The sequence below is a fragment of the Heptranchias perlo genome, chromosome 4 (genome assembly GCF_035084215.1).
Source record: "Heptranchias perlo isolate sHepPer1 chromosome 4, sHepPer1.hap1, whole genome shotgun sequence".
NCBI lineage: Eukaryota > Metazoa > Chordata > Chondrichthyes > Hexanchiformes > Hexanchidae > Heptranchias > Heptranchias perlo.
Window position 1 is genome coordinate 5,160,497 of NC_090328.1, and position 25,281 is coordinate 5,185,777.

General features: G+C 48.8%; 2 protein-coding genes across 3 annotated transcripts in view; both read right to left on the reverse strand.

The window, feature by feature from the left end:
• Positions 1–25,281, reverse strand: part of LOC137320706 (polymeric immunoglobulin receptor-like) — a 788,493-nt gene that overhangs the window by 223,126 nt on the left and 540,086 nt on the right. The window lies entirely within an intron of this gene.
• LOC137320702 (serine/threonine-protein kinase NIM1-like) overlaps positions 1,099–25,281 on the reverse strand; it is a 41,155-nt gene continuing 16,972 nt past the window's right edge. Inside the window, exons 2-4 of the mRNA XM_067982396.1 lie at positions 20,873–22,841; positions 11,310–11,578; positions 1,099–5,974 (exon numbers count right to left, since the gene is read on the reverse strand). Coding sequence (XP_067838497.1) covers positions 5,222–5,974; positions 11,310–11,578; positions 20,873–21,173 — 1,323 coding nt within the window. The 5' untranslated portion in view covers positions 21,174–22,841 and the 3' untranslated portion in view covers positions 1,099–5,221. The remainder of the gene's footprint in view (positions 5,975–11,309; positions 11,579–20,872; positions 22,842–25,281) is intronic.

Consider the following 25,281-nt stretch of genomic DNA (forward strand, 5'->3'; position numbering starts at 1 on the left):
AAACAGGCCCCCCGCCCGTGGTTATTGCTGCAGCGCTGCGTAAATCATCGATTGAAATGAGTTCGGCCGGCACTCTGGGCTACACAATAACTTCTGCTGACTTGGTGACACAAGGAGTCAGCTCAGGCCTGGGCTGCAGTGTCTGATTGGATGGCTGGCAGCTGCTATAAAGGGGTTCTGATACAATAAATAAAGACCTTGCATTTATATAGCACCTTTCCTGAGCCGAGGACGTCCCAAAGCGCTTTACAGCCAATTAAGTACTTTTGAAGTGTAGTCACTGTTGTAACGTAGGAAACATGGTAGCCAATTTGCGCACAGCAAGATCCCACAAACAGCAATATGACAATGACCAGATAATCTGTTTTGTCCCTCAACTAATGCCACCAAAATGTTGGCCAGGACACCGGGGAGAACTTCCCTGCTCTTCTTCGAAATAGTGGTCAAGGGATATTTTAAGTGCACCCGAGAGGGCAGACGGGGCCTTGGTTTAAAATCTCATTGGAAAGACCGCACCTCTGACTGTACTGGAAGTGTCAGCCTGGATTACGTGCTCAGGTCTCTGGAGTGGGTCTTGAACCCACGACCTTCTGATTCTAGAGGCACGGCTGACACCTGCACCATCAGGGAGAAGCTCGAGCACTTTATCTGATTGCTCAGCCTGTTTCCCGAGATTGATTTGAAGCCTTGGTTCAGTGCCAGCGGCCTGATATTTATTGTGAAGGTACAATTGGAACCGTGGAGGCTCATGGTAACCAGGGTTTTCTTGCCAGTGAACCGTACGCTGCCACACATCCCAATCACTGCAATCATTGTGTGTGCCCCTCACCGGTCAAAGTTCCACACTCGCAGGTGCAAAACAATTTTAACCAGGTGAGAAAGAAATGGAATCATTTAATGCTGGGGTTCTCTGAGCAGGGGCCTGAAATTTACAAATAACTTTAATTGTCTTTCCAAGTGACCCTGGAGCGTACAAGCAGCTATAGTTACCTGAATGTGCCCAGTTAGACCACCCCCCCAACAAAGTACCTGCACCGTGGTCTTAAAGGGACGCACGGCTCCACGTAAGCAACTAAACAGCACACCCATGCTCCAGACTACCTGTGAGCAATGCCACAGGGCATCAGCTAGTTTATTAACTATCTGCTCATTTGTTTAATATTCACTTTAAAAATTCTCTTAAATGGGGGTACATGACCAAGTGATGGTACCTGAGGGGATGACACTGGAATCTCCCTGCTCTCCAGGTATTAATCTCTCTAACATCTACCTGACACATTGGAACAGGCAGGGTTCCCAGTTTAACATTGCACCTCTGACAATGCAGCACTCCCTCAGTACTGTAGCGGAGCGGAGCGGCAGTGTGCAAAAGATAGTGACTTGGGAAACAAGAGTATTGTAGGATATGGAGAAATAAGGAATTGGGGATTGATGGGCCAAGACAGCCTTTTCTCACTCTCCCATTTGCTCTCATCCTTTATTCAATCTCGTTTTAAATTTGTCTTCAACTCTGGTGAGCTCGTCCATCCTGGGTCTTCACCTAGATTTCTCTATCTTAAAAAAAAAATCACGAGAGAGCGCGCGAGACCATCAAGAAAGTCGACCTCACCTTGAGGCTTTGCAGTCCAGGAGAGGCAAGCAGACAAGCCGTGGGTACAAGCAGTCACCCTAATGCGACTCTCCATTTTACCCCCTTCCCCTCTGCTCCCCAATCAGGTACAGATCAGAACAGACCTGGCACACGTTATAAGGGGAAACAAACAAACAGGAGCAAGCTTCGAGTTTCTGTTTCCCTTTATTAGTCTCCCCTGGTATGTCGTGTGATTAACCGGATGCAAAGTTCACACAAACCTCATCCCACGTCTTAAAATAGAATATTATTTGAGGGAAAATAAATAGAAAAAAAATTCAGCTCCAGATTCTATAAATAACGAAGGGGGCAGGGAAATGGCTCAAAAATTCTACAGAAAAAAAAAATCGCCCCCAAGGTTCCTGCACCTCATCGCTACCAAGTGCTCTCCGCTGGAAGGCATGTGTCTGGGGATATCCGATGAGATCAGGGTCAGGCTGGGTGATGGCTCCCAAGGTGGAAAAGCTGCTTATATGCAGAATGGCCGAAGAGGGGAGGAAATTGGGGGGGGGGGGGAAAAATTATTTTGTCGACACTTTCACTGGTCCCCGATAAGCCGGGGTGAGTTTAGCGGCTGAGCTGTACTACCCAATCCAAAAGGGATGTGGTGGAGGGGAGTGGTGTGTTGCTACGACTGTGTTCCCAGTGCCCCCCGTGGGTTACGGAGGGGCTCCTGCCTCTGACCGCTGACTCCTGACGGAACGTGCTGCGTTGTGGGCAGAGGCACGATCGACCTCAATGTCCAGGCTCTCACACACGAGGAGGGGGCAGTGGGGGGGGGGGGGGGGGGGAAATGTGTGAGGACGGCCAGCACCCATTGATGCGTATCGTCGTTGGGTCAAAATCCTGGAACCCCCCCCCACTACGTAACAGCACCTTCACCACACGGACTGCAGCGGTTCACCACCCACCTTCTCAAGAGGCAAACTGGGGCTAGGGTAATACCGGCCTTGCCAGCGACGCCCACACCCCCAGAATGAATTAAAAAAACACCTAGCCTTTAGAATACACTTTAAAAAAGAATAGCTGGTAGGTAAAGATTGTGAGCGCCTTACTTTTTCCTTGTGAGTTTTTGGTGTCTCATTAAGGTGAAAAACCTTGGTAAAGCGACAATGATGGGGTACAGCCCAAACAACTGCAAATAAAAAGCTGCCATCAGTAAAAGTGACCATGAAGCTGTCGGATTGTCATCAAAACCCAACTGGTTCACCAATGTCCTTTAGGGAAGGAAACCTGCCGTCCTTACCCGGTCTGGGCCTATATGCGACTCCTGACCCACTTTTAATTTCCCTCTGAAGTGGCCTAGCAAGCCATTCAGCTGTATCAAACCTCCTCAGGGCAACTAGCGATGGGCAATAAATGCCGGCCTTGCCAGTGACCCCCACACCCACCGTCTGGCCAGCCCACTGATCTACGTTTCCTGCTGTGCGGTTCGAGTGGGTAACGGTCAAAGGAAATAGTTTTATGCGGTCAGCTGTGAACTATTTTCATGAACTTTGTAACTTTTATCTGTTGATAAGCTGGGTTAACATTGTGGGACATCCATTGTGGGGGGGGGGGGGTGAGGGGCCGGCTGGGTTAATGAGGGTGGTGTGACCATTTTATTGGATGTTAACCACTCTGTGGATTTTGTGCACATCGAAGTGAGGAACATCACTGGGGGGGAAACGAAACAACTTTCTATTTCAGATAACCAGTGTCCGCATAAAGTGCCAGGTCCGACACGGAGTCAGGCTCCCTTTGTCCCGACCATGTAGAGAAAATGTTTCCACTCTGGGGGAGTCCAGGAGTAGAGGTCGTAAAAATAAAACAGTCGCTAATAAACCCAATAGGGAATTCAGGAGAAACTTCTTTATCCAGAGAGTGGTGAGAATGTGGAACTCGCTCCCACAAGGAGTAGTTGAGGCGAATAGCAGAAAAATTTAAGGGGAGGCTAGATAAACACGAGGGAGATAGGGATAGAAGGACATGCTGATAGGGTGAGATTAAGTAGGGAGGGAGGAGGCTTGTGTAGAGCATAAATGCCGGCATAGACCAGTTGGGCCGAATGGCCTGCTTCTGTGTTATGGACTCGATGTACCTCAGCCCCAATCTCAGTTTGACACTTCACCTCTGAAGTTCCCAATTTAGTGTTGAATTCAGAGGGTGTTGGGGCCCTTGGCCACTATGAACTAGATTAAGATCACGGAATCGTACAGCACAGGAGGCCATTCGGCCCATCGTGCCTGTGCCTGCTCTTTGAAAGAGCTATCCAATTAGTCCCACTCTTCCCTGCTCTTTCCCCATTTTTCCTTTTCACGTATTTATCCAATTCTCCGACTTTCTCTTTTGAAAGTTATTATTGAATCTGCTTCCACCACCCTTTCAGGCAGCGCATTCCAGATCATAACTCACTGAGTAGAATTTTTTCTCATCGGGTTCTTTTGCCAATTACCTTAAATCAGTAACCTCTGGTTACCGACCCTCCTGCCACTGGAAACAGTTTCTCCCTATCCACCCTATTAAAACCCCTCATGATTTTGAACACCTCTATTAAATCTCCCCTTAACCTTCTCTGCTCTCAGGAGAACAACCCCAGCTTCTCCCAGTCTAGCCCCTAACAAGAATCGCACCCCTGGTACCATTCTGGTAAATCTCCTCTGCGCCCTCTCCGTGGCCTTGATATCTTTCCTAAAGTGCGGAACCCAGAACTGAACTCAATACTCCAGCTGGGGGCTAACCAGTCTTTTATAAAGGTTTAGCATAAACTTCCTTGCTTTTATACTCATGCCGATCCCTCATAGCCAAGGGCCTGAGGAGACTTTCATCCCATCAGCCTGTCCCTGAATTCAAACCCAGAGGTTAAAGACCAGCATCTAACCCAACATAGCAACATCAACTACACGCATTTATATAGCGCCTTTAACGTAGGGAAACGGCCCTAGGAGCTTCACAGAAGCGTAACTCAGACAAAAAAATTGACACCGAGCCAAGACGAGATATTAGGACAGGTCACCAAAAGCTTGGCCAAACAGGTGGGTTTTAAGGAGAGTCTTAAAAGGAGGAGAGAGAGGTAGAGAGGATTAAGGAGGGAATTCCAGAGCTTAGGGCCTGAACAGCTGAAGGCACGGCTGCCAACGGTGGAGTGAAGGAAATGGGGGATGTGCAAGAGGCAGAGATCTCATAAGAACATAAGAAATAGGAGCAGGAGTAGGCCATACGGCCTCTCGAGCATTCTCTCGAAGGGCTGGAGGAGGTTACGCAGAGAGGGAGGGCGGTGAGGCCGCGGAGGGATTTGAAAACAAGGATGAGAAATTTAAAATGGAGGCTTTGGTCGGCCAACAAACGGTCGACCCTCCACAACGACTCCGTCCTGTTGGTTTGTGACTTCACCCAGACGCCTCGATCGGATTCCATCCTTGCAATCTGTCGTACTGGCTTCGCTCCGGACACACTTGCACCTCTCAAACTGACCTGTATTTTTTTTTTTAAAACACACAGCGACGCTAATCTGTTGGCGCGAGACGTCACTGACGGTTACAGCTTCTTACAAAATAGAAAGTTTTTAAAAAAAAAAGTGCCCCCAACTCGAGCGGTTCCCACACCCTGGTTTTATAAAATCGCACATAACTTGGAGGTTTGTCCCATTTGCCCGTTGAGCTTGGCTCTGCCTTTCTTCGAGTCTTTGTGTTTGGGCTCTGGGCGGACGGACTCCACAGCGTCCAGCGCCCGCCTCCTCTGCACGCAGTGTAGCACCATCCTGTAGAGGCCGGTTATGGGGCTGCGCGAGTCCTTGCCGCGGTTGCCCTGGATGTGGGCCTCCGTCACCCCCAGCCGGGTCAGGGCGCCCTTCACCTCCGCCTCGTCGCCCCTCAGCGGCCCCGGGCCCCCGGCCAGGTGGGACGGGTCCAGCCGGAAGGGCTCGAGCGGCCTGGGGAACTCGGCCCCCCGCAGCCACTCGCTCCCGGCGACCTGGCCCACGGTGTGACGCTCGGAGGCCGCCGGCCGCAGGATGCCGCGGATCAGCCTTTGGCAAGGCTCGGTCAGGTGCGCCGGCACCGGGTAGCCCCCCTCCAGGATGCACCTCTTCAGCCTGGCGACGGTGTCCGCCCGGAAGGGCATGGCCCCCACCACCATGAAGTAGAGCAGGACCCCCAGGGCCCAGACGTCCACCAGGACCCCCACGTAGCTCTCGTCGCGAAAGAGCTCCGGCGCGGCGTAGGGGGGCGAGCCGCAGAACGTGCTGAGCGTCTCGTCCCGTCGGCAGGTGGTGCTGAAGCCAAAGTCGCCCACCTTGATGCAGGTATTGGTCGCGTAGAAGACGTTCTCCGCCTTCAGGTCACGGTGGATGGTGTTATTTTCGTGCTGCGAGAGAGGGAGAGAGAAAAAAAAAGAGAGGGAGAATTCAAATCTACTAGCTCATAAGAGAAGGAGAGAGAGAAGGAAAGACAAAGAGAAAGGAGAGAAAGAAGAAATGAAGGAAGGAAGGAAAGAAAGACGTGCATTTTTACAGTGCCTTTCAATACCTCAGGACGCCCCAAAGCGCTTTACAGCCAATGAAGTACTTTTGAAGTGTAGTCACTGTTGTAATGTAGCCTCCTAATGTCACTGGGCTAAGAGTCAGCGAGAAGCCCTCTCGGATCTGTAACCTACCCCCGTAGCGATACGATAGCATCTACTAACGAGCCCCAGCTCGCACCCTTCTCTCTTCCGACACTCGTCTGCTGCCCCCTTCCCTTCGCTCCACCACTGGTGCAAAGCATGCAACCACCGTGCCCCACACTCTGCAACTCTCCCACTCCCTTATCCTTGATGCCTCTCATCCCCTCCTACAAGAAAGAACTTGCATTTCTATAGCTCCTTTCACGTCCTCAGGATGTCCCAAAGCGCTTTGCAGCCAATGACGTGCTTTTGAAGTGTAGTCACTGTTGTAATGTAGAAAACACAGCAGCCAATTTGTGCACAGCAAGATCCCACAATGAGATAATCTATTTTAGTGATGGATAAATGTTGGTCAGGACACTGGGAGAACCCCCCGAACCCCCCACCCAGCTCTTCTTCAAAATAGTGCCTTGGGATCTTTTACGTCCACCTGAGAGGGCAGACGGGACCTCAGTTTAACGTCAGGTCTGAAAGACAACAGCTTCCTCCACCTCTGACCGCACTTTCAGTCAGCTCTACCTTCCTGCTCAGTACTTAACTCTCCCTCAACAAACACTCCAAGTCAACACCATCCAGGTCAGAACGATTCCCATCACCGGACTCGATATCCACCTTTCCATCAATGGTGCACTGTGGCCGCAGTATGTACGGTGCAGGATGTACTGCAGCAACTCACCGAGGTTACTTCTACAGCACCTCCCTCCCCTGCAATCTCTACCAGCGAGAAGCAATGTCATGGGAACACCACCATCTCCAACTTCCCCTGCAAGTCACACACCATCCCGACTTGGACATACATCGGCCATTGCTTCACGGTCGCTGGGTCAAACTCCTGGAACTCGCTACCTGACAGCACCTTTACCACACGCTCACCACCACCGTCTCAAGGGCAACGAGGGATAGGCAATAAATCCCAGCCTTGCCGGCGACACAATCAGGCCGACACTCCCAGTGCAGTACTGAGGGAGTGCTGCACTGTCCGAGGTGACGTTTTTCAAATGAGACATTAAACCGAGGCGCTGTCTGCCCTCACAGGGTGGACTAGTTCGAAGAGGAGCAGGGGAGCTCTCCCCGCTGTCCTGGTCGCTATTTATCCCTCAACCAACATCGCTAAAACAGATGGTCATTACCTCATTGCTATTTGTGGGATGTTGCTGTGCGCAAATTGGCTGCCGCGTTTCCTACATTACATTACATTTTTTTTAAAAATTACTTCATTGGCTGTGTTGTGCTCTGGGACGTCCGGAGGTCATGAAGGGCACCATTTAAATACAAGTTCCTTCCTTTTCCCTAAAAGGGACAAGTTAGCGTGGATGCTCGGGAAACTTCCCGACCTCTCTTCCGCCTCTAAACGTGCAGATTTTGGGATATTTGCGGAGCGAAGGGTGAAGATGTAGGCGGAACGCTTCGTGCGCTGGCCAGATGTGGAAGTCAAGAGTCGGCCTCGTGAAGCAGCTAGGGAGAGAGTAGGGCCTCTTAAGGATCAACAAGGTCATCTATGTGCGGAACCACAAGAGATGGGTGAGATCCTGAATGAATATTTCACATCGGTATTTACGGTTGAGAAAGGCATGGATGTTAGGGAACTTGGGGAAATAAATAGTGATGTCTTGAGGAGTGTACATATTACAGAGAGGGAGGTGCTGGAAGTCTTAACGCGCATCAAGGTAGATAAATCTCCGGGACCTGATGAAATGTATCCCAGGACGTTATGGGAGGTTAGGGAGGAAATTGCGGGTCCCCTAGCAGAGATATTTGAATCATCGACAGCTACAGGTGAGGTGCCTGAAGATTGGAGGGTAGCAAATGTTGTGCCTTTGTTTAAGAAGGGCGGCAGGGAAAAGCCTGGGAACTACAGACCGGTGAGCCTGACATCTGTAGTGGGTAAGTTGTTAGAGGGTATTCTGAGAGACAGGATCTACAGGCATTTGGAGAGGCAGGGACTGATTAGGAACAGTCAGCATGGTTTTGTGAGAGGAAAATCATGTCTCACGAATTTGATTGAGTTTTTTGAAGGGGTAACCAAGAAGATAGATGAGGGCTGTGCAGTAGACGTGGTCTACATGGACTTTAGCAAAGCCTTTGACAAGGTACCGCATGGCAGGTTGTTACATAACGTTAAATCTCACGGGATCCAAGGTGAGGTAGCCAATTGGATACAAAATTGGATTGACGACAGAAGACAGAGGGTGGTTGTAGAGGGTTGTTTTTCAAATTGGAGGCCTGTGTCCAGCGGTGTGCCTCAGGGATCGGTGCTGGGTCCGCTGTTATTTGTTATTTATATTAATGATTTGGATGAGAATTTAGGAGGCATGGTTAGTAAGTTTGCAGATGACACCAAGATTGGTGGCATTGTGGACAGTGAAGAAGGTTATCTAGGATTGCATCGGGATCTTGATAAATTGGGCCAGTGGGCCGATGAATGGCAGATGGAGTTTAATTTAGATAAATGTGAGGTGATGCATTTTGGGAGATCGAATTGGGCCAGGACCTACTCCGTTAATGGTAGGGCGTTGGGGAGAGTTATAGAACAAAGAGATCTAGGAGTACAGGTTCATAGCTCCTTGAAATTGGAGTCACAGGTGGATAGGGTGGTGAAGAAGGCATTCAGCATGCTTGGTTTCTTTGGTCAGAACATTGAATACAGGAGTTGGGATGTCTTGTTGAAGTTGTACAAGACATTAGTAAGGCCACACTTGGAATACTGTGTACAGTTCTGGTCACCCTATTATAGAAAGGATATTATTAAACTAGAAAGAGTGCAGAAAAGATTTACTAGGATGCTACCGGGACTTGATGGTTTGACTTATAGGGAGAGGTTGGATAGACTGAGACTTTTTTCCCTGGAGAGTAGGAGGTTTAGGGGTGATCTTATAGAAGTCTATAAAATAATGAGGGGCATAGATAAGGTAGATAGTCAAAATCTTTTCCCAAAGGTAGGGGAGTCTATAACAAGGGGGCATAGATTTAAGGTGAGGGGAGAGATACAAAAGGGTCCAGAGGGGCAATTTTTTCACTCAAAGGGTGGTGAGTGTCTGGAACGAGCTGCCAGAGGCAGTAGTAGAGGCGGGTACAATTTTGTCTTTTAAAAAGCATTTGGACAGTTACATGGGTAAGATCGGTATAGAGGGATATGGGCCAAGTGCAGGCAATTGGGACTAGCTTAGTGGTATAAACTGGGCGACATGGACATGTTGGGCCGAAGGGCCTGTTTCCATGTTGTAAACTTCTATGATTCTAAATGTCTCCTAGCAGCTGGCAGAACCCCAGCAGCTGGCAGAACCCCAGCAGCTGGCAGAACCCCAGCAGCCTGATCCTCCAGATGATGCTCTTGGGTTCCTGCCTCCAACAGGGCTCCCATCAGAAGGCCCTTTTTGTAATGCAAAGTTGTGCAACAGACAACCACACAAAGCCACGACCCTCGAGACCCCAGCCGGACCACATTGCGGGGATCCCACAGGCCAGTCCAGGCACCTGAGGAACACCTTTCACATGGGGCAGTGCAGAGGGAGCTTAACCAGCTCCAATGTAGCACAGGTAAGGATTGCCAACTCTGGTTGGACGTATTCCTGGAGGTTTCATCACGTGACCTCCTGCTTCCAACTCCCCTCCCCCCCGCCTGGTCAAACAGCCCCTTTTTTCCCTCCATCGCCAATATTTTTATAACTAATAAATGAAAGTGTTCAAAGTAAAACGGAAAAAAAAAAACTTTTTCCAATTCTCCTATGATTTTGCGTGCAGTCGTGTCCAGGAGATTAATCTTTAATTCCCGGAGACTCCAGGACAATCCTGGAGAGTTGGCACAGTTTAAATGCAGAGTAAAGACCCTTGCTCATCTCTGTGCCACACCTACAACTGGGAGCAATTATTGCCAAATGGTGAAGAGTGTTTCATTCTGTGGCAGTGACCTGGATTAAACATTGTCCTTTTAAATGGAGGAAAAGGTGACTTTGGGCCTGTGTTTCCCAAAACTCTCCACCACTGGGGGGTTTTCCTCACCTCATGTCTGGGTCTGTTGTAGACTCATTGATAGAGATTGACTGCTTATGAATAGTCAACAATTCCATTATCGTTGTTTCATCAGAGTACTGGGATGGTGGAAGGCAAATTAGATGGACCCTAGTCTTTCTTCGTCTGGCAATTCCTGTGCTTCGTAACTAGGCCCCAGATTCTAAACAAAACATTCCACTGTCCCAGTGGATGAACCATTCCAACGAGTCACCGACTCCATCCCTCTCCCCGGCCACGGTCTGAGGCTGAACCAGACCGTTCGCAACCTCGGTGACCTATTTGACCCTGAGATGGGCTTCCGACCCCATATCCGCTCCATCACCAAGACCGCCTACTTCCACCTCCGTAACATCGCCCGTCTCCACCCCTGCTTCAGCTCATCTGCTGCTGAAACCCTCGTCCATGCCTTTGTTACCTCCAGACTCGACTATTCCAATGTTCTCCCGGCCGGCCTCCCATCTTGCACCCTCCGTAAACTTGAGCTCATCCAAAACTCTGCTGCCCGTATCCTAACTGGCACCAAGTCCCATTCTTCGATCACCCCTGACCTCGCTGACCTACATTGGCTCCCGGTCTGGCAACGCCTTGATTTTAAAATTCTCATCCTTGTGTTCAAATCCCTCCATGGCCTCGCCCCCTCCCTATCTCTGTAACCTCCACCAGCCCTACAACCCTCCGAGATCTCTGCGCTCCTCCAATTCTGGCCTCTTGCGCATCCCCGATTTCAATCGCTCCACCATTGGCGGCCGTGCCTTCAGCTGCCTGGGCCCTAAGCTCTGGAATTCCCTCCATAAACCTCTCCGCCTCTCTCTCTCCTCCTTAAAGACACTCCTTAAAACCTACCTCTTTGACTAATGTTTTGGTCACCTGTTCCAATATCTTCTTACGTGGCTCGGTGTCAAACATGTGTCTGATTTATGCCCCCGTGAAGTGCCTTGGGACGTTTTTACTCCTCCATAAATGCAAGTTGTTGTTGTTACGCCGGCGGAAACTGACGGGGTTAAAGGGGTTAATAACGAGCGCTCACCATGTGTTTGACCGCCGAGACGATCTGTGCGAAGATGACCTTGCCTTCCGCCTCCGATAACCTGCCCTCGGTGCTGATTTTGGTGAAGAGCTCGCCCCCGCCGGCATATTCCATCACCAGGTGAAGTTTGGACAGCGTCTCGATCACCTCGTACAGCCGGATAATGTTGGGATGGTGGAGACGCTCCATGCTGGAGATCTCACGAGACAGAAGGCGCTGGGTCTTCTGGTCCAACTTTGTCTTGTCCAATATCTTGATGGCGACTTTTTCTGAAGTGAAGCAAAAACAAAAACGTGTGTGACACCGGGCTCCAAAACAAAACCGCGCGAGACACCGGGCTCCAAAACAAAACCTCGTGTGTGACACCGGGCTCCAAAACAAAACCGTGAGAGACACCGGGCTCCAAAACAAAACCCCGTGTGACACCGGGCTCCAAAAACAAAACCGCGTGAGACACCGGGCTCCAAAAACAAAACCGCGCGAGACACCGGGCTCCAAAACAAAACCGCGCGAGACACCGGGCTCCAAAAACAAAACCGCGCGAGACACCGGGCTCCAAAAACAAAACCGCGCGAGACACCGGGCTCAAAAAACAAAACCGCGTGTGACACCGGGCTCAAAAAACAAAACCGCGTGTGACACCGGGCTCAAAAAACAAAACCGCGTGTGACACCGGGCTCCAAAAACAAAACCGCGCGAGACACCGGGCTCCAAAAACAAAACCGCGCGAGACACCGGGCTCAAAAAACAAAACCGCGGGAGACACCGGGCTCAAAAAACAAAACCGCGGGAGACACACCGGGCTCAAAAAACAAAACCGTGAGACACACCGGGCTCCAAAATAAAACAGTGAGAGACACCGGGCTCCAAAACAAAACAGTGAGAGACACCGGGCTCCAAAATAAAACCGTGAGAGACACCGGGCTCCAAAATAAAACCGTGAGAGACACCGGGCTCCAAAAACAAAGATCGGACGTCGCAAAGAAACTTCAACCAAAGGTTGACAATTGGTGACTGTGGAACCTCGGTTCTGTCGCAATGACAAACTTTACTAATAGTGAATTGGGGGAAAATTTGCAGGTCTATGGGGCAAGAGCAAGGGAGTGGAACTAATTGGATAACTCTTTGGGCCAAATGGCCTCCTCCGGTACTGTATAATTCTACAATTCATGAAGAACGTTCAATTCATTAATTATTAGGGAGACTGGGCAGAGCACTGGGTTCCACTGGCTTTTCACCTCTGGGACCTGGGCCCTGGGTGGAGCACTGGGTTCCACTGGCTTTTCACCTCTGGGACCTGGGTTCAGATCTAGCCCAGACTGTTGAGATTAAAGTCTCCCCTCACACTCTCTTTCTGTTGGTTGTATGGGAAATGCATTTGGGCAGTCTCAGTTCATCTCCTACATATGGCAAAGGCCTGCACTGTAGAGGGAGCTTTACTCTGTATCTAACCCGTGCTGAACTTGCCCTGGGAGTGTTTGATGGGACAGTGTAGAGGGAGCTTTACTCTGTATCTAACCCGTGCTGAACTTGCCCTGGGAGTGTTTGATGGGACAGTGTAGAGGGAGCTTTACTCTGTATCTAACCCGTGCTGAACTTGCCCTGGGAGTGTTTGATGGGACAGTGTAGAGGGAGCTTTACTCTGTATCTAACCCGTGCTGTACCTGCCCTGGGAGTGTTTGATGGGACAGTGTAGAGGGAGCTTTACTCTGTATCTAACCCGTGCTGTACCTGCCCTGGGAGTGTATGATGGGACAGTGTAGAGGGAGCTTTACTCTGTATCTAACCCATGCTGAACTTGCCCTGGGAGTGTTTGATGGGACAGTGTAAAGGGAGCTTTACTCTGTATCTAACCCGTGCTGTACTTGCCCTGGGAGTGTTTGATGGGACAGCGTAGAGGGAGCTTTACTCTGTATCTAACCCGTGCTGTACTTGCCCTGGGAGTGTTTGATGGGACAGTGTAGAGGGAGCTTTACTCTGTATCTAACCCGTGCTGTACCTGCCCTGGGAGTGTTTGATGGGACAGTGTAGAGGGAGCTTTACTCTGTATCTAACCCGTGCTGTACCTGCCTTGGGAGTGTTTGATGGGACAGTGTAGAGGGAGCTTTACTCTGTATCTAACCCGTGCTGTACCTGCCCTGGGAGTGTTTGACGGGACAGTGTAGAGGGAGCTTTACTCTGTATCTAACCCGTGCTGTACCTGCCCTGGGTGCCTGAACTAGAAAGTGTTCCATTCCCTAGCAGTGACCTCCCTGAGCTGGAGCACAAAAGTTCACCAAAGAAATATCATTTACCATTTCACCTGCTACACTTTTTGCTAAATCAAAATAGGACTTGCCGATCGGCCTAATGACCTTTCCATAAAAGTTGTGTTACTTCACCGGGCTACTTAATCTACCAATTAGCCGAGTTCTTTGGCAGTTGATTAATATTTGAGGTTTTAGTACTCTGCCTTTCTCCCCTTTAGCTATCTGTGCAGTCCGCAGGACTGAAAGATGCTCCACCCGGCCCTCTCGGTAACCAGCCAGTATAGACTCCCCTGGATCTGCTGGATGACAGTGGGGAGGGCAAACCCAGGGCTCTGCTCGACGACAGGGCTGAGGGTGTGAGGAAGACAAGACTGAACTCAGAGCCCCCCAAACACTCAACAAAACAGAGCACAGTTGCTCTCGCTTTTAAAATCGTTCAGAGAATTGTGAATCCTATTTTCTGTTCCGCAGTGTGGTGACGGGGACAGGGCCGTGCCTGCACTCCCTGGCCCACTGATCTCTCCCACCAGCTCTCTCTCCATCATCCCTTCACCCAATGCCAATAACACCATAAAAAAGCAAACCAAGCCCCTGGGGTCCATTTCTAGGGGGATAGAATTGAAAAGCAGGGAAGTTATGTTAAACTTGTATAGAAACTTGGTTAGACCACACTTGGAGTACTGTGAACAGTTCTGGTCTCCATATTATAAAATGGATATAGAGGCATTGGAGAAGATGCAATAAGGATTTACGAGGATGATACCAGAACTGAGAGCTTGTAACCATCGGGAAAGATTGAACAGGCTGGGGCTCTTTTCTCTAGAAAAGAGAAGGCTGAGGGGTGACCTGATAGAGGTCTTTAAGATTATGAAAGGGTTTGATAGGGGAGACGTAGAGAAAATGTTTCCACTTGCAGGGGAGACCAGAACTATGGGCCATAAATGGAAGATAGTCACTAATAAATCCAATATGGAATTCAGGAGAAACTTCTTCATCCAGAATGTGGAACTCGCTACCACAAGGTGTAGTTGAGGCGAATAAAATAAATGCATTTAAGGGGAAGCTCGATAAACACCACCACCTTCTCGAGGGCAATTAGAGATGGGCAATAAGTGCTGGCCTCGCCAGCGACGCCCACATTCCATGAACGAATAAAAAAGAGGGAGAAAGTAATAGAAGGATATGCTGATAGGGTGAGATGAAGTAGGGAGGGAGGAGGCTCGTGTGGAGCATAAACACCGGCATAGACCAGATGGGCCGAATGGCTGTTTCTGTGCTGTAAATTCTTTGTAATTCCCCACCAGCTCCCTGTCCATCACTCCCTTTCCTGTCCCACCTTTACAGTATCAAAATTTCACACCCTTCCTTTCCTCCTCCTCCTCCTCCTCCTACTCTGACTCATTCTTGTCTAGAATCTCAGCCGTGACTCGGTGAGCAGCACTCTCTCACCTCTGAGTCAGTAGGTCGTGGGTTCAAGTCCCCACTCCAGAGACTGGAGCACAAAATTCAGGCCGACACTCCCAGTGCAGCACTGAGGGAGTGCTGCACTGTCGGAGGTGCCGTTCTTCGGATGAGACGTTAAACTGAGGACCCGTCTGCCCCTCTCGGTGGACGTAAAAGATCCCAGGGCCCCTGTTTGAAGAAGAGCAGGGGCGTTCTCCTTGGTACCAATATTTATCCCTCGAACAAATCACTAAAAGCAGATTATCTGGCCATTTGTAAATTGGCTGTTACGTTTCCTACATTACAGCAGTGATTACACTTCAAAAGTGCTTCATTGACAGTAAAGTGCTTTGGGATGTCTTGAGGTTGTGTAAAGCGCTACATAAATGCAAGTTATTTCTTCCTTTTGATCTCCTCACCTTCCTCTATCTTCCCTTCCTCCCCCAGTCTACGGGCTTTGAAAGCCCAATTTTGGAGCCGCCCAATCACTACTTCCTGATTATGTCATCCTCTCTCCTATTCTGTTCCTCCTGGCGTTATGGACTTTGACCTACATAAGAACATAAGAAATAGGAGCAGGAGTAGGCCATCCGGCCCCTCGAGCCTGCTCCGCCATTCAACAAGACCATGGCTGATCTTCTACCTCAACACCATTTTCCTGCACCATCCCCATATCCCTTGATGCCTTTAATATCTAGAAATATATCTTGGAAATATATCGCCGTTCCTTCAACATCGCTGGGTCAAAATCCTGGAACTCCCTTCCTAACAGCACTGTGGGAGAACCTTCACCACACCGACTGCAGTGGTTCAAGAAGGCGGCTCACCACCACCTTCTCAAGGGCAATTAGGGATGGGCAATAAATGCCGGCCTCGCCAGCAACGCCCACATCCCATGAACTAATAATAAAAAAACTATCAATCTCTGTTTTGAATATACTCAATGACTGAGCCTCCACAGCCCTCTGGGGTAGAGAATTCCAAAGATTCACCACCCTCTGAGTGAAGAAATTTCTCCTCATCTCAGTCCTAAATGACCTACCCCTTATTCTGAGACTGTGACCCCTGGTTCTAGATTCCCCAGTCAGGGGAAACGTCCTCCCTGCATCTACCCTGTCGAGCCCTGTAAGAATTTTGTATGTTTCAATGAGATCACCTCTCATTCTTCTAAACTCTAGAGAATACAGGCCTAGTCTACTTGATCTCTCCTCATACGACAATCCCGCCATCCCAGGAATCAGTCTGATGAATCTTCATTGCACTCCCTCTATGGCAAGTATATCCTTTCTTAGGTAAGGAGACCAAAATTGTATGCAATACTCCGGGTGTAGTCACATTAAGGCCCTGTATAACTGCAGTAAGACATCTATACTCCTGTACTCAAATCCTCTTGTAATAAAGGCCAACATACCATTTGCCTTCCTAATTGCTTGCTGCATATAAGGGTACGGTAGCGTAGTGGTTATGTTACTGGGCTAGTAATCCAGAGGCCTGGACTAAAATCCAGAGTCACGAGTTCAAATCCCGCCACGGCGGCTGGCGAATTTAAATTCAATTAATTAAATGAAAAAAATCTGGAATTAAAATACTAGTATCAGTAATGATGGCCATGAAACTACCGGATTGTTGTAAAAACCCATCTGGTTCACTAATGTCCTTTAGGGAAGGAAACCTGCCGTCCTTACCCGGTCTGGCCTATATGTGACTCCAGACCCACAGCAATGTGGTTGATTCTTAATTGCCCTCTTAGGGATGGGCAATAAATGCTGGCCTTGCCAGCGACACCCACATCCCGTGAACGAATAAAAAAAATATATTAGCTTTCAGTGACTCATGTACAAGGACACCCAGGTCCCTTTGAACATCAACATTTCCCAATCACTCACCATTTAAAAAATAATCTGCATTTCTGTTTTTCCTACCAAAGTAGGTAACTCCACATTATATTCCATCTGCCATGTTCTTCCCCATTCACTTAGCCTGTCTATAACCCCTTGAAGCCTCTTTGCATCCTCCTCACAACTCACATTCCCACCTAGTTTTGTGTCGTCAGCAAACTTGGAAATATTACATTTGGTCCCCTCATCCAAATCATTGATCTAGATTGTGAATAGCTGGGGCCCAAGCACTGATCCCTGTGGTACCCCACTAATCACAATCTGCCAACCTGAAAAAGACCCGTTTATTCCTACTCTCTGTTTTCTGTCTGTTAACCAGTTCTCAATCCATGCCAGTATATTCCCCCCAATCCCATGTGCTCTAACTTTGTTCACCAACCTCCTGTGTGGGACCTTATCGAAAGCCTTCTGAAAATCCAAATACACCACATCCACTGGTCCCTCCTTATCTATTCTACTAGTTACATCCTCAAAGAACTCCAATAGGTTTGTCAAACATGATTTTCCTTTCATAAATCCATGTTGACTCTGCCAAATCCTATTATTATTTTCTAAGTGTCCTGTTACCACATCCTTTATAATAGATTCTAGTATTTTCCCTACTACCTGTCGCCTGATTTACTTTATTCAAAAAAAAAGCCCATTGAGTCTTTGGTTTCCCAGTAAACTAACCTCCACCCTATCTCTGCCAATCCCACTCTCAGCCAGCAAACAAGAGCCCCCCCAAAGATCCCCGGCAGTGACTCTCCCTACACCTCCAGCCTGTGACGTTCATAACTTGGTGCTACAACAATACTGACCTTTGACTCCTGTGGATGTCCAAAGGGACTTAGGGGTTCAGGTACATAGATCATTGAAGTGTCATGAACAGGTGCAGAAAATAATCAAAAAGGCTAATGGAATGCTGACCTTTATATCTAGAGGACTAGAGTACAAGGGGGCAGAAGTTATGCTGCAGCTATACAAAACCCTGGTTAGACCGCACCTGGAGTACTGTGAGCAGTTCTGGGCACCGCACCTTCGGAAGGACATATTGGCCTTGGAGGGAGTGCAGCGTAGGTTTACTAGAATGATACCCGGACTTCAAGGGTTAAGTTATGAGGAGAGATTACACAAATTGGGGTTGTATTCTCTGGAGTTTCGAAGGTTAAGGGGTGATCTGATCGAAGTTTATAAGATATTAAGGGGAACAGATAGGGTGGATAGAGAGAAACTATTTCCGCTGGTTGGGGATTCTAGGAGTAGGGGGCACAGTCTAAAAATTAGAGCCAGACCTTTCAGGAGCGAGATTAGAAAACATTTCTACACACAAAAGGTGGTAGAAGTTTGGAACTCTCTTCCGCAAACGGCAATTGATACTAGCTCAATTGCTAAATTTAAATGTGAGATAGATAGCTTTTTGGCAACCAAAGGTATTAAGGGATATGGGCCAAAGGCAGGTATATGGAGTTAGATCACAGATCAGCCATGATCTTATCAAATGGCGGAGCAGGCACGAGGGGCTGAATGGCCTACTCCTGTTCCTATGTTCCTATGTCTTTTGACTACAGCTTCCTTCCTTCCTGTTGTATGTTTATTGTTTCCCTCCTGAAGGGCTTGAGCCTTGCTGGAGTATTAAGGACACTGGCTTGTGACTTAACAGGACACTTAGAAAATATCAGCGGGATTAGACAAAGTCAACATGGATTTATGAAAGGGAAATCATGTTTGACAAACCTACTGGAGTTTTTTGAGGATGTAACTGGTAGAATAGATAAGGGAGAACCAGTGGATGTGGTTTATTTGGATTTTCAGAAGGCCTCTGATAAAGTCCCACACAAGAGGTTAGTGTGCAAAATTAAAGCTCATGGGATTGGGGTAATATACTGGCATGGATTGAAAATTGGTTCACAGACAGGAAACAGAGAGTAGGGATAAACGGGTCTTTTTCGGGGTGGCAGGCAGTGACTAGTGGGGTACCGCAGGGATCAGTGCTTGGGCCCCAGCTATTCACAATATATATCAATGATTTGAATGAGGGAACCAAATGTAATATTTCCAAGTTTGCTGATGACACAAAACTAGGTGGGATTGTGAGTTGTGAGAAGGATGCAATTTAGACAAGGGGATTTAGACAAGTTGAGTGAGTGGGCAAATACATGGCAGATGCAGTATAATGTGGATAAATGTGAAGTTATCCACTTCAGAAGGAAAAACAGAAAGGCAGAGTATTATTTAAATGGTGATCGATTGGGAAATGTTGATGTACAAAGGGACCTGGGTGTCCTTGTACACCAATCACTGAAAGCAAACATGCAGGTGGAGCAAGCAGTTAGGAAGGCAAATGGTATGTTGGCCTTCATTGCAAGAGGATTTGAGTACAGAAGCAAGGAAGTCTTACTGCAGTTATACAGGGCCTTGGTGAGTTTTGGTCTCCTTACCCAAGAAAGGATATACTTGCCATAGAAGAATGGCAGGACTGTTGTACGAGGAGAGATTGGGTCGACTAGGCCTGTATTCACTCGAGTTTAGAAGAATGAGAGGGGATCTCATTGAAACATAAAATTCTGACAGGACTGGACAGGCTGGATGCAGGGAGGATGTTTCCCCTGGCTGGAGGGTCCAGAACGAGGGGTCACAGTCTCAGGATACGGGGTAGGACATTTAGGACTGAGATGAAGAGAAATTTCTTCACTGAGAGTGGTGAACCTGTGGAATTCTCTACCACAGGAGGCTGTGGAGGCCAAGTCACTGAATATATTTAAGAAGGAGCTAGATAGATTTCTCGGCACAAAAGGCATCAAGATGTGTGGGGAGAGAGCGGGAATATGGTATTGAGATAGAGGATCAGCCATGATCATATTGAATGTCGGAACAGGCTTGAAGGGCTGAATGGCCTACTCCTGCTCCTATTTTCTATGTTTCACCCAAAGGCCGTACTTCTTCTGTGAGCATGGACAGTGAGTGTCAGCGTTATTCAGGGGGCAACACACTCAAACCCCCGACCCTGTCGTCTTGTGTGGTCCTCACGCTAATGTGCCGTTTTCCAGCAGGAGAGGGGAGAGGGAAGGAGGGGGAAGTCACGGGATAGTAATCAGGAGTGGGAACCCCGGCTGATTTTCCCTCTTCCTAGTCCGGGGAAGCCGAGGGAGGTTCTCATGCCCAGTCGTTGGCCTGGGTGAGATCAGATAACTCAGCACAAGACCAGGGGCTGAACCCTGAACCTGGGACCTGATGACCTGAGTGGGTCAATATTACAACAGACAATGCCTGTACCCAACTGTCTACAGCTCCTTTTAACCTTTCGATGGTCGTTGAAACCCTCATCCATGCTTTTGTTGCCTCCAGACTGGGCTATTCCAATTCTCTGCTGGCTGGCCTCTCATCTTCCACTCTCCCTAAACTTGAGCTCATCCAAAATTCTGCTGCCCGTATCCTAACTCGCACCAAGTCCCGTTCACCCATCACCCGCTGTGCTCGCTGACCTACATTGGCTCCCGGTCCAGCATCGCCTCGAAGTTAAAATTCTCATCCTCGTGTTCAGATCCCTCCATGCCCTCACCCCTCCCTATCTCTGTAACCTCCTCCGGTCCTACAACCCTCCGAGATCTCTGCACTCCTCCAATTCTGGCCTCTTGCACATCCCCGATTTTAAGCGCTCCACCATTGGCGGCCGTGCCTTCAGCTGTCTGGGCCCCAAGCTCTGGAATTCCCTCCCTAAACCTCTCCACCTCTCTCTCCTCCTTTAAGATGCTCCTTAAAACCTACCTCTTTGACCAAGCTTTTGGTCACCTGTCCTAATATCTCCTTACGTGGCTCGGTGTCAAATTTTGTTTGATAATCGCTCCTGTGAAGCGCCTTGGGACGTTTTACTACGTTAAAGGCGCTGTATAAATGCAAGGTGTTGTTGTTAAAGGTCCGATTAAATCAATCAACGGCAGGAGATTCGCACGTTAACAATAAACAAAAGCCAGAGCCCGTTCCCTCCGGGTACCTTTGGTCAGCGCGTGGACGCCGAGCTTCACTTGCGAGAAGTTACCGCTGCCGATCTCGCCTCGCAGGCGGTAGAAGCCGATCCTCTTTCCCAGCGTCACCTCCTTGATGGTGCGCTCGTCGTGAGCCATGTCGTGGGAGAGTTTCTCCAGTGGGGTCAGGCGGCGGCAAGCCTGCCTGTCCTCGTCCTCCTCCTCTTCATAGAGCTCCGCGCGCCCGCAGTCCTCCGCGCTGTTCTGCCTGCTCCATCGGGCGTAGCGGTGGTTCACCATATTGCCACCACTGGCGTAGACCGCGGTCATAGTCCGCGATGGGCACCTCAGCTACTTTGCGTTCGCTTTGCGTGCCTCCTCTTCCCCCTACATCGCTCTTTAGTTGTCAGCCGTGGCTCAGTGGGGGGTAGCACTCTCTCGCCTCCGAGTCAGGAGGTCGTGGGTTCGAGCCCCACTCCAGAGACCCGAGCACAAAATCTAGGCTGACACCCCGAGTGCTGTACTGAGGGAGTGCTGCACTGTCGGAGGTGCTGCACTGTCTTTCGTCTGCCCTCTCAGCTGGACATTAAAGATCCCATGGCCACTATTCGAAGAAGAGCTGGGAGAGTTCTCCCCGGTGTCCTGGACAACATTTATCCTTCAACCAACATCACTAAAAAAAAAAACAGATGATCTGGTCATTATCACATTGCTGTTTGTGGGATCTTGCTGTGCGCAAATTTACCGCTGCATTTCCTACATTACAGCAGTGACTACACTTCAAAAGTGTAAAGTGTCTGTAAAGCACTTTGGGACGTCCTGAGGTTGTGAAAGGCGCTGTATAAATGCAAGTTCCTTCTTCGAGATCAAGAGAGGTCCCTCCTGCACAGAGAAGCTTTGAGCTCAAGACGCCTTCGCCAGCCTCACAGGTTTAAGAGCGAGCTTATTCGCTGGTTTCCAACAGCTTCAGCCCCGTCTCTCTCGTTCGAGAGTTACCCGCGGTGAAATCGGTCACACACAAAACAGCACAGGCTGGGAGGGCCACGCCTCCTTTCCCCTTTGGTAAGTTTCGACAGCAAGACGAAGCGGAGGGGAAAATGTATATACTTTTTGTTTAAAAACGAACAGACTGGGATTTGTTTTTTTTTTCATTCATCACCTGGTGGCAGAGACCCCATTGGAAAAACAACAGGAAGGTTCCATCTTCTCACTTGAGGATTTCCTTTATTAAGCAATTGTCGTATCCTACGTATCCCAGTTACTCCCAAGAAACGGGCGTGCGGGAAGCTGATGTGCAGCCAAACGTCTTCGCCCAGTAAAGTCTCTTCACGCTAAGGCAGGCGCGATCAAACAGAACAGATTCTCCTCAATACCGATCTGGCAAGAAACCTCGGGGGAGGATGGTGGGGGGGGGGGGTTAGTTGGGTTGGCGGCTTAAAGCCCCCTCATTGTTGGGTTAACCGTATGGCATCCTGGTCCAGTAGAGAGGCCTCTCCACATCTCCCCCCGCCCCCCGCCTACAGCCCGGGGTGTCAATTTGATTAAATCCTTCCGTCAGTCCGAGCTTCTGTCCCCACCCACCCCCCCCCCGCCGCCTTTCTTTAGCCACCGGCGCCTCAGGTTGCAAGTTCTGGGTTTACCGGGAGACGCTTCCTAAATCCTGGCCGTAGCATTCTGAAGGATTGAGGGCAGCCATTTGCCCCCTGCAGGGTGACGGGTGGAAGCTTTGGAGAAATTGGGGGGTGGGGAGGAGAAAAGGGGGGCTCCCCAGTGTCTTATCACGCTCAATCAGACAACCTTTTTGCAAACCAGAGACTCTCAACTGATCCCTCAGTGCTGCTGGTAGCTGGAGAATCAGGGTCAAGGGCGAGATGGCTCAGGAGATCAAACTTCTAATTCTCCTACAGCGCTCTCTCTCTCGCTCTCTCTCTCTCTCGATCTCCTTTGTTCCTTCAGGTGCCGCTACAATCCGGGTTGTTGTGACGATGACCTTTCACCCTGCGGGAACAAATTAGGCAAATCTTAATCCACACAAGCCTCTGACGGGCTAATTATTTTCAGAACAAAGATTCATCAGAATGATACCGGGGACTTAAAGGGTTAAATTATAAGGCCAGGTTGCATAAACTTGGCTTGTATTCCCTAGAGTTTGGAAGATTAAGGGGTGATCTGATCGAGATGTTTAAAACCATGAGGGGTTTCGATAGGGTAGGTACAGAGAAACTATTTCCTCTGGTGGGGGAAATCAAGAACAAGGGGGCAAAATCTTCAAATTGGAGCCAGGCCGTTCAGGAGCGAAATCAGGAAGCAGCACTTTTTCACATAAAGGGTAGTGGAAATCTGAAACTCGCTCCCTCCAAAGAGACGAACGGATGTTTATCTCATTTCTGTTCGTGGGATCTTGCTGTGCGCAATTGGCTGCCGCGTTTCCTACACTGCAACAGTGACTACACTTTGAAAGTACGTCATTGGCTGTAAAGCGCTTTGGGATGTCCTGAGGTTGTGAAAGGCTCTATATAAATTCAAGTTCCTTCTATCTGCAAATTAAAACAACGCAATAATTTAATCGCAGGTCAAAGACATCGAATGTCAAGGCAGCAAACAACTCAGACTCTGTCCCTTCCCAGCAGAAAGTCATACACTCAAACACAAACCCCCCCTCCCTGTCAGAAACTTCCACAAGTGCCTGAATTAAGGCTCTCTCAGCCCGTGGCTCAGTGGGGCCGCACTCTCTCCTCCAAGTCAGAAGGTTGTGGGTTCCCTGGAGTGGGACCTGAGCACATAATCCAGGCTCACACTCCCAGTGTCAGTACTGAGGGAGTGCTGCACTGTCGCAGGTGCCGTCTTTCGGATGAGACGTTAAACCGAGGCCCCGTCTGCCCTCTCAGGTGGACGTAAAAGATCGCACGGTCACCATTTCGAAGAGGAGCAGGGGAGTTCTCCCCGGTGTCCTGGAGCCAATATTTATCCCTCAACCAACATCACCAAAAAACAGATTATCTTGTCGTTATCTCATTGCCGTTTGAAAGCACCTTTCACGACCTCAGGACATCCCAAAGCCCTTTACAGCCAATGAAGTACTTTTGAAGTGTAGTCATTATTGTAATGTAGGGAATACATTAAATGTGCACAGCAAGATCCCATAAACAGCTATGAGATAATGACCGGATAATCTGTTTCAGGGATGTTGTTTGAGGGATAAATATTGGCCAGGACACCGGGGAGAACTCCCCCCTGCTCTTCTTCAAAATAGTGCCGAGGGATCTTTTACGTGCACCTGAGAGGGCAGATGCGGCCTCGGGTTACATCAAGCCCACAGTACAGAAACAGGCCATTCGGCCCAACTGGTCTATGCCGGTGTTTATGCTCCACACGAGCCTCCTCCCTCCCTACTTCATCTCACCCTATCAGCATATCCTTCTATTCCTTTCTCCCTCGTGTTTATCCAACTTCCCTTAAATGCATCTATGTTATTCGCCTCAACTGCTCCTTGTGGGAGCGAGTTCCACATTCTCACCACTCTCTGGGTAAAGAAGTTTCTCCTGAATTCCCGATTGGATTTATTAGTGACTGTCTTATATTTATGACCTCTAGTTTTGGACTCCCCCACAAGTGGAATCACTTTCTCCACGTCTACCCTATCAAACCCTTTCATTATCTTAAAGACCTCTATCAGGTCACCCCTCAGCCTTCTCTTTTCTAGAGAAAAGAGCCCCAGCCTGATCAATCTTCCCTTATAAGGATATCCTCTCAGTTCTGGTATCATCCTTGTGTATCTTTTTTGCACCTTCTCCAATGCCTGTATATCCTTTTGATAATATGGAGACCAGAACTGTTCACCATACTCCAAGTGTGGTCTAACCAAGGTTCTATACAATTTTAACATAACTTCTTTGCTTTTCAATTCTATCCCTCTAGAAATGAACCCCAGTGCTTGGTTTGTCTTTTTTTTTACGGCCTTATTAACTTGCATCGCTACTTTTAATGATTTGTGTATCTGTACCCCCAAGATCCCTCTGCTCCTCTACCCCATTTAGACTCTGATTATTCTTCCTACCAAAATGCACCACCTCACACTTATCTATATTGAAATTCATTTGCCAATTACACACCCATTTATTAATGCCCTCTTGCATTTTAACACATTTCTCCTTTGTATTAACTACAACCCCCAATTTGATGTCGTCCTTAAAATTTGAAAATCGTACTTGCGATTCCCGAATCCAAATCGTTGATTTAAATTGTGAATAACAGGTTTAAAGCATCATCCGACAGTGCAGCACTCAGTCAGTACCGGCACTGGTGTATCGGCCTGGATTCTGTGCTCAGGTCTCTGGAGTGAGGCCTGAACCCGCGACCTTCTGAATCAGAGCCACGACTGACATTACCAAAAGATGATGTTAAAGGCGATATAGATGCAAGTTGTTATTATTGTGGT